The 9,358-nt window shown below is 43.0% G+C and overlaps 1 protein-coding gene across 1 annotated transcript in view; it reads right to left on the bottom strand.

The window, feature by feature from the left end:
* Positions 1 to 6,700, bottom strand: part of TFAP2D (transcription factor AP-2 delta) — a 50,259-nt gene extending 43,559 nt beyond the window's left edge. Inside the window, exons 1-3 of the mRNA XM_032185493.1 lie at positions 6,662 to 6,700; positions 5,257 to 5,754; positions 1,688 to 1,748 (exon numbers count right to left, since the gene is read on the bottom strand). Coding sequence (XP_032041384.1) covers positions 1,688 to 1,748; positions 5,257 to 5,754; positions 6,662 to 6,700 — 598 coding nt within the window. The remainder of the gene's footprint in view (positions 1 to 1,687; positions 1,749 to 5,256; positions 5,755 to 6,661) is intronic.
* Positions 6,701 to 9,358: the final 2,658 nt, after the last annotated feature.

Below are 9,358 nucleotides of genomic sequence, written 5' to 3'. Positions count from 1 at the left end.
GTAGAGAAAACCTTGCATTTTCATGCTGGATTTCCTTTACTATCAATCTTTAAATCCTTGAATAATTTGATCGCTTTAAGAAGAGAGAGAGAGGAAGGGAGAGAGGGGAAGAGAGACTTGACTACAATCATCTGCACAGGTAATTGGAATCTTCCTAACAGCAACTGAATAAACGGGAGTTGAGCTGAGCTGAGATTTGAGCCGCCCTTCAGCTGGGAAATGAGAACGACAGTCAAACACTACAGACTCAGACCTCAGCTGACGGCAGCTAGGTCTTTTTCTCTTTCAGCTAACGATCTCTGCCTCTCGGAGGTCAGCTCTGGGATCAAACCCGAAAAGAATTATCCCATTTCCTAGGGATAATTAGCATCAGCTGAAATCAGAGAGATGAAGACCTAGGCACCGACAGCACGAAGCTGGCAGGAGTTTGCAACCCCTCCGCGCTGCCAAACCCTCTTCACAGCCAGCTGTGCCCGGAGAAGGGGCCGGCAAATGTCTGGTATCCATCCCCCTCCCCAGTTTTTCCCCTTTCACCTCCGCCGGCTCCGCCGCTCAGCCCCTGGTCGGGCTCCGGGAGCTGTCCCTTCAGCACCATCGCGCCACCGCTTCTACCCGGCTCAGCCCCGCGGCTCCCTCAGGGGAGGGAGCTTTTTTCCCAGAAAGGGCTTTTTTCCCAGAAAGCCCAGACAAAAAAGAAAAACACTCCCCGGTCTTGAGCAGAGCCAGAGAGTTCTTCTACTGCTGGTCGCACTCTTTCTCATGTAAGGGTTTAACCGCACGTGTGCTTTCCCTCCATCTCTGCTCGCCATCTACAAACTTGTGTGAGACTGTTGTTACAGCTTTGTCTAAGGAAGTGGTGGCTGAAATCAGCTCTCTGCAGCGCCAGCATCACGTCGCCTAAAATATTTCCTAAATATCGATTTTTCAAGGTGGATGTTACGAACAGGAAAGGCAATACTGGGACAAGAGACACGTGTTCCAAGAGACTGAGCCAAGAAGTGTGCTCCCCCAGACTGTATTATTCGTTTTCTATTGTGAATGAAACTGTGCTTTTCAAACTTGTTAGAATGTGTTCCCACGTCAGGCCTTTAGACTGATATTGTTTCTCCTCAAGGTAAATGATGATAATAACAAAAATAACCAGAATACTCAGATCTCGCAAATGCTGAAGAAATGGGTACTTATCAAGAATTCCAAATCTTTCCTCTAGCTTTGACTTTAGATATTTACATTGACAAATGGTTATCAAACGAGGTGACACTGTCAAAAGCGAGTTTCACACCGGTCTGGAGCGCTATTGAAACCACGTTTCCAAAAAAACCCTTTCATTCCCCACACGAGATGAAACCGCCGATTTAAAAATCCGGCGCCAGGGAGCACGTTTCTCAAACTCACTATCAGGGATCCCCAGGTTAAATGGGGAATCATAAAAGGAGACAAGGAAGCTCTGGATTCAGCGGGAGTATCCGAGAACTACTGAGGAACAAATCACTTGTAAAGAGCAAATGGACTGTGAAATATGAAGTGCTCTAAGCTAGTTTAAACGAACTTCTGTCAAACCTCAAATTATCACTATTTCTTCAGTAAATCCAAACTACGCCTAACTGTGGAGCAGGGAAAGAGAGAGAAATAGAGAAGGTTTCACTTTTACAAAAATTGATAGACGCAAGTATTTGTAACCTCTTACCTCTTCTTATCACACCTCCTTGCCCGTTCAGTACAAGTCCACATTGGGCCTCCACTGAGCTCTTAAGCAATGGGGGGAAAAGGAAAGAAAGGAAAGAAAGAAATCAGATATAGAAACCCACAGACAAATCACATAGCTTTTGCTTTGTTACACGATTCGCTCAGGAACAATTGTTAGGGTGAGCTAGAAAAACACGTTACTGTCATCCAACCCAAGTGGTCTGGTGAAAGCGCACTGCTGTCCTGCAGCCTGTCCCTACCCCATGAAATGCAGGGCAGTTATCACTTTCATTTCCATTTAAATAAGAGTTTCTCCTAGACTGGGAAGATAGATCGGCAATAATGTTGGCAGGATAGAGGGACAAAACAAGTACTCTTGAAAGAACAGTGTGTTCATACTCTATAGTTGCACGCACGGTCGTGAAAATACATTTTATATAATATTTTTGCATATTAAGTGTATATTAATATACATATACAGTGCTAAATTGCAATATATATGTTTAGCTACACATATGTAGCGACTTACAAAGTGTGCACAAAAAGACCATAAACAACAGAAGACCGATTGGGCTTTGTCGGCTATACAAGTGGTAAGAGTGTAACAAAGGGGCTGAAGATCCCAGTCTCTCTGTGCGTGTGCACATAGGTGGGGATGAATGTGCGCACACACAGGCACCCATGTGTGAGTGTGGCGTGAAGAACCGTCCAAAAGCCTGTCTACGGCTTCTGGTGCACATCCGAAGAGATCTCACTTCTTTATTCTCCTGTTAAAAGTCTTATTATTCGGGGATCTTCGCCCTCCTTAATAAATATTTTTATTAGAATCATAAAAGACTTGGAAGGGTTGTGTTTTCTTTGGGTTTTCCTTATGTTAGGGGTTAAAAAAAAACACAACAAACCAAACCTAAATCTTCGCCCAGTGGAAATGTGTTAAAGACGCATTTTCCTCTACAAACAAACGAGGTATTGGACATGAAAGAGGCCTTTAAGGGTGTTAACCTACTCAACAGCCCGTGAAGAGTTAAGTAAATGCGGAGAGAGTCGGTGCATAATAAAAACCCCACTTTACAAAACAACCTTTACAGTCCTGGCTCTCTCCCCCACTTTCACCATATTGGCTCTGGCCCTGTAAGACCTTCCTTTTCAAGGCTCTTTTTTATTTTAAGTGTTCTGCCTTAAAGTGATTATGAAATCAATATGAAAAAAACTTGGCGACTGAGCATAAATTAAAGCGGTGATGGGAAAAGGTGTGACAGTTTTCTTTGTTGCCCATGGAAAATCTTTTTAGGGCACTGAAAGATGCCACTTCAGCTCCAAGACTGTTTGCATCTGTTAGGCTGACTTAAACCGCCCTCGAAACTATTGGACATTCACTTAAAATTCTGTGCAGGGAAAAGTATATTTACATTTGTTGCATTTGAAATGAGGCATATGCTGATGAACGTTTTAAAAAGAAAGACTAAGGGAACAGGGGGAAGACTGGTTAGACCATAATTTTGGTTTAAAACTATTTGTGTTCTGTCCTCTTTCTGTTCACCACCAAAAAGCTTCCCACTAAGCCCAAGGTGATATTCGCAACTGTCCAAATGTATTCTGAATCAGCTAAATCATAAAGATAAATATTCATATTTTCAACTTCTCGCTTCTTAAGCTTTTAGATACCCTTGAACACTTCCCTCATCTGTTCGGGAAAGGAGGGAGGAGGAAAAATAAAGAAAAGATAAGCTACAAAGACGTTAACTAGGGAAATTAGGTTATTTGTCTTCAAATAAAGCGTGATCGAAAAAATAATATCTTAGAAAGAAATCCTGTTTACTTTTTTCTTCTTTAAATAAACAAAAAAGAATGTGCCTCCAGCAGCTTAACCAATCTCTTTTTTTTTTTTTTTTTTTTTTTTTTTAAGGGAAACATGTTGTTTGGTCGGATGACATTGCATAAATGACCAGTTGAATGGCACTAAGTCGAAAATTGGATAAACTATGGTGCTTTTTTGCCCGGGACTTAGGCATTGTCTGCAGTCTTGCAAACGTTCCTAATCCCCTCTTTTGAAAAATACAAGGCTTTGTGCCTGCCAAAGAAAAAAAATTTGTACAGATACAAAAAAATCAGCAGCAGACGTGGTTATAAAAAGGAGTAAATAGGTTTTAGTTGGGCTGAGCAGTGAATGGCAGATTTTTTTTTTTTTTTTTTTTTTTTGAGGGGGGTAACATAAGGAGATCCTTGTGAAAAATGTAAATAAAAAATGCCCAGAGAGGATAAAATTATATAGTGAATTTTAATGGAGAAATCCAGGTTTAAATAGTTAGGGTTTCCTCGTCAGATATAGGGTTTCCTCGTCAGATATATGAAAGATAACGTTCTTTGTTGTTGGGTTGTTGGATTGTTTTCCTCCTTAAAAAAAAAAAAAAAAAAAAATATCCAATGTAAATAGAGGTTTTAGGATTTTGTTTGCTTGTTTGTTTTCAAAGGAAGAAAATAAACCTACTTAATTTTACAAACTTCGGGTTTTTACGAATTTTTTACCGCTACATATTTTTGGAAAGAACAACATAGAGAGCTTTGTATGACTGGGAGCGAGATTTGAGGGAAAAGTAAGTACAGTAAATACGGTCCTATTTGTCTCTTTCTGCTGTTTGGGGATCTTTAGTTCTTCATCTGGTCGGAAGAAGGAAGGTTTGCTGTTGATTTGGGGGAGTTTTCGAAATGGCTGTTATATACAGGAGGGCGTTGTTTGCAATTTTGGAAACAATTTTCATTTCAGTACCAGATTCATTTACTAGGGATGAATTTTTAGTTCAAGGGGAAAGGATTTCTTAACGGATAAATCTGAGGTTAAGATACATAGAAATAGAAATTTTTGATGGGTCCAGGTGCCGGTGGGGGGGTGGGGGGGAACAGCTAAATGAGTAGACAGATGAATTCAACTGCATCTGCTTATCTCTCTCTCCCTGTTAACGTCTAGATCGGATATTGTGAGGGAGTTTTATTATACTGAACATTTCTGACGAACATTTACTCCCGTTTATTTTTCCCCTACTTCACGCCTCGGAATCCAACGGAAGGTTTGCCTTTGTATGTTTGTCGGAAAGCCACCTTTTTTCTGCCCTACCTTTTTTCTCTTTCCCTGCTCCATCCCTTCCTGACCGCATTTGCCTGCGGTGTCGGTGCAAGTTATTTAAACGCTCCCTTCACCGAAAACAGGGAAAAGTTTAGGAAAAGCGGAAAGGTGTCTTTGGTTTAGTTTTTGGTGCCTTTGGTTAGAGCTGGCACACAGGGACAGAGACATATAGGCACACACGCACCCCGAGATCTCCGGATGAGTCCCCCCCGCTGAAGGCAGGAGTTAGTTTTTTGTTTGGCAAGCAAAACCCCTCGCTTTTTCACATTTTTATTGCTTCTCTTCTGGAGGGGACGGGCTCCGGATCGGGTTTGGGATGAATCTTCCCTCCTTTGTATGGGCTACACGAGAGCTATTCTGAGCAGAGGAAAATGGGGAGGGCGAGGGGGGGACCAGGGCAGGGGGAGGGGAGAAGAAGGTGCCTCGAAAGGAGATCGCATGCTATTTACCTGCAAATCGTCTGCTCCCGAGGCTGCAAGCCCGAGGCTTGGTCCTGGCAGGAGTCTTTGATCTGGATGCATCCCATATTGGGACCCATGGCTCATAAGAGACAGGTCGTGGCGGCGGTAAGCATCTAAGCACCCCAGCTCTCTCCTCTGCTCGTCCAAGCAAGAGGACTTGAGCGCCCGCGCATTGTGCAGGTTGATAAAATCAGTGGGTTCCCCATGGTGGATCTGCTGGTAGTATTGCTGGGAGTGGTGGAGAGAGTTCAAGGAGTAAGCGTCGGGGTTGACTGCCGGGTGGCTGTGTTGGAACTCGTAGTGGAAGGACTGGTGATGCAGTGGGGTGTACTGGTGGTTAGTGGAGAAGTACGGGGAGGCGAACTCGGTGCCCGTGGTAGAATAAGTGAGAGGAGATGAGGAGGAATAGGCGACGGTCGAGTTGGCCACAGACTCCAGGCATCCAAGCTGCATCAAACGGTAACTGTTTGATCCGTCATGACGTATCTGAAAGGAAGAAGTGAAAAGAAGACCCCAAAACTGGAGGTTTGTCATTTAAAGCCCCGGGTGCGGTTCTTCCAAGCACGCTGTCCTGCATAACTTCTCCCCCTGCAGAAGCGTCTAAGCCTGCGATCTGCAACCCCAGCAACAAAAGATCCTTTCCTACCTTGGGCTGGTGCCATAAAGGTCTGTTCAAAAAATCATAAACAGCCCAGCCTGCCCTTAATACCGTCAAGCGAAAGGAATCCACGCACTGAAATAAAATCTATCTATCTATCTGTCCATCCGTTCATCTATCTATCCATCCACCTCCTGATCACAGCTGTAATATCTGGGGCTGACACAAAAACTCATCAAACAGAGGAAACTACCGAGAATACACAAAAGTCTCGTCCCTATGTTACAGCGTTACACATTGAGAAAGCTTTGCCGCCTGCTTGCCTTCCTTTCTTCCTTCCTTCCCTTCTTTTTTTTTTTTTTTTTTTTGAACCCCTATTTTTCTTTCTTTTTTAAATAACGAATCAGATCCAAAATTCCCCCCCCCCTCCTTTTCCTGCGTTTCAAAAGAAAAGGGGAGTCCTGTTTTTTAGCGAGAACTCCCCATTCCTGGCGAGCTGGTGGTGATTTCTCTCCACTTCATTATATTATTAGGGGTATTATTCTGATTTTCGTTCTGGCAACGGTTTTAACGTGGTAATGAGTTGCCCTTTCTGGCGACAGATGTCATAACGAATTTTCTCTCTATACTTCTTTAAGTTATCTCTGAAGCTGGATTATAATTAAATGTAACGGTCCAATATGGATTTAAAAAAATGGAAACAACCACACAGGCACATACACACGCACATATGCACACACACGCACACACACATCCACACACGCGCGCACACACACACTCACACACACAAAATACCTCTGCATCGTGGACGAGACCTGGAAAGGTAGTTGACATTTTTTGGTTCTCCGAAAAAAAGAGAGGAAAAAAAAAAAAAAAAAAAAAAGGTCTGGATAAAATTCCCCTCTCCAAATTAAAAAAAAAAATGAAATAAAATAAAATTTAAAAAATCCAAAGTTCGTGTATTTCCCCACTTTTTTTTTTTTTAGAAAAAATCTCTACAGACAGAGAGAATTTGCAATGTATCTGCATAGATCAGATCTCTCGCTTTTCCATGCACCTCCTTAAAAACCTGTAGGAACAAAATTTTCCCTCTGCACAAAAGCTGCTCCCTGGATCAGATTTTGTACTTGCTGGGTATTTCTTTGGCTGATGTCGTAGGTCCCTTGGTAATATAGAAGTTTTGAAAATTAAGCATCAGCACTGAGAACTGGGAGGACAATAGATAGAGGAGCTTCATCCCAGGAGACAAGGAATAAATATTGTATCTTCGCCTAATAAGGAACTGTAGGTTCTTTCAACATTTTTATACATTTTTCCTCCACTCTTTAGAATGCTTTTTCTTACCCAGGCTAATATGGGAGCTAATCTGATCGAAGGGGGTATTTTGTGTACATTTTATTGGGAAGACATAAAGCTAATATATATTAATATATATTATTAAACCATCCTTTTCAATAGGTAAGTGCTCCTTCCTGTTGATTATACTGCTTTTAAATATTGACCAGAATCTAAGATTGCACATTTGTATGTGTGTCTGTTTAACTGTATTTTTTTTTTTCTAAATGAAAACTATGTGGTTTGTTTTAGTTTTTTTTTTTTTTTTTTTTTTTTTTTTTTTTCACCCTTACATTTACATCGAATTTAAGTCCACCCCACACTTCAACCTGCTTTTACAGCTGCCTAATATGCTATCTTGCAGGCTTCTTTAAATAGCAATTTCAAAACAGAAAACTAGGGTGAGACCACAAAGCATCACTGCAGTGGCATATTATATGGAATTATACATAAAATACATATAGATCGACGGAATTGCATTTGTCTATATATGAGAAAGAAAAAAAAAATAAAGAAGGAAACGCACAAGCTTTAGCCCCTTGATAGCTGTTTTCCCTTCGACATTTCTCAGTACTGATATATTTTACTGGTGGGACTGCACGGAGGCTGGGTCGCACAGCTGAGGGGTTACGTTCTTTATTTATTTAATGACACCGGTCCAAGGAGTTTACAGGTGGGGATCAGACCCCTGCCTTCGCCGCCCTGTGCCTGTGCTCCTGCCCCCGGTAGGGGCTCTCCGGGTGACTGCACGGGGGCGCCCGGAGGGGCCACCCGCGCCCAGGCGAAGCTCAGGGGGAGCCACACACCCCACGAGAAGATGCCAGCCCAAATGACATTTCCCGCCGGGTTGGCTCCGCTGATGGCTAGCTTCCACAAATGATAAGCCCGGAGATAGGAGAGGGTGTAACTTGCTTTTAATTGCCATTTAATTTGGTTTGCTTTTAAGTGTTTGAGCAGCGAAGGTGTCTTAATAATAAGCCGCAGGCAAATAGGCATGTGTCTCTTTCTCTCTGTCTCCTTCTTCATTTTTTTTTTTTTTTTAAATATATATATATATATTTAAGGTCCAGGTTTTGGGAGGGTTTATTGGTATCTGTTCATGCAGGCTAACAGGACCTGTCATTCAGTCCTCTTTTCTTTATACAAATGGACAAAGGCACACGACTGGAATTGAAATGCATTGTCTGAAATGGAAAAGTGCGATTATCCAGGCGTGCACAGGGGTCAGCAGCAAACACTTTTTACCTCTACAATGCTGTGTGAGCGAGCTCATCTGGACAGAGTTGTGTGTCCCCCCCCCCACACACACAAACCTTTCTTGGTGAAGAAAGAACAGGAGAGGAAGGAAGGAAGGAAGGAAGGAAGGAAGGAAGGAAGGAAGGAAGGAAGGAAGGAAGGAAGGAAGGAAGGAAGGAAGGAAGGAAGGAAGGAAGGAAGGAAGGAAGGAAGGAAGGAAGGAAGGAAGGAAGGAAGGAAGGAAGGAAGGAAGGAAGGAAGGAATAGATTTTTTTCTCTTAAGTTGGATTTCCTACAGTGATTGCTCTAATGTGACTAACGAAATACACTTTCCCCTCAGTATACATTTGAGAAAATTCTATGAACTCTTCCAAATTCAGGTTCTGTTTGAACCCTTCAAGATCTCGATTAGCAAACTCCAGAACACTGCTGGGAGCCTGGCAAGCACAGCTTGAGTAACCACAAGAAGCTGGAGCATCCCGGGACGGGTTAGTCCCCCACCAAAGGGGTCCAGGCCCCTTGAACACACCCTCCTGTTGAAGCGAGACTTGTCCTGTCCCTTAGAGAAGGGCAAACCCCATCCCACAGAGCAGGAAAACCTTACCTACCAGCTAGGTGGATTCCTCCCAACAGGTTATGTTCTCCTTTTGCCCTCTTTTTTTCTTTTTTATTTATTTTTATTTTCCCTGATCTTGCCAAGGCGAGGCCGTTCAGCATGAACGGGGACACAAGGGAAAAGGGCATACGAGTAGGGCCACTGGGGAAGCGTAGGCAGCCCCTGCAGTGATTTCCCACCTCTCCGGGGCAGCAACGATGTCACCAAGTCACCTCCACAGGACACTTCGGCCGCCTATTCAATTTCTATTATTATTTTAAGAGACTACGGGAGAGGTGGGGACAGGGTGTGGGAGCAGTTACTTT

The sequence above is a fragment of the Aythya fuligula genome, chromosome 3, assembly GCF_009819795.1.
Source record: "Aythya fuligula isolate bAytFul2 chromosome 3, bAytFul2.pri, whole genome shotgun sequence".
In the NCBI taxonomy this organism is placed as follows: domain Eukaryota; kingdom Metazoa; phylum Chordata; class Aves; order Anseriformes; family Anatidae; genus Aythya; species Aythya fuligula.
This window is presented reverse-complemented; position numbering and strand designations above follow the sequence as displayed.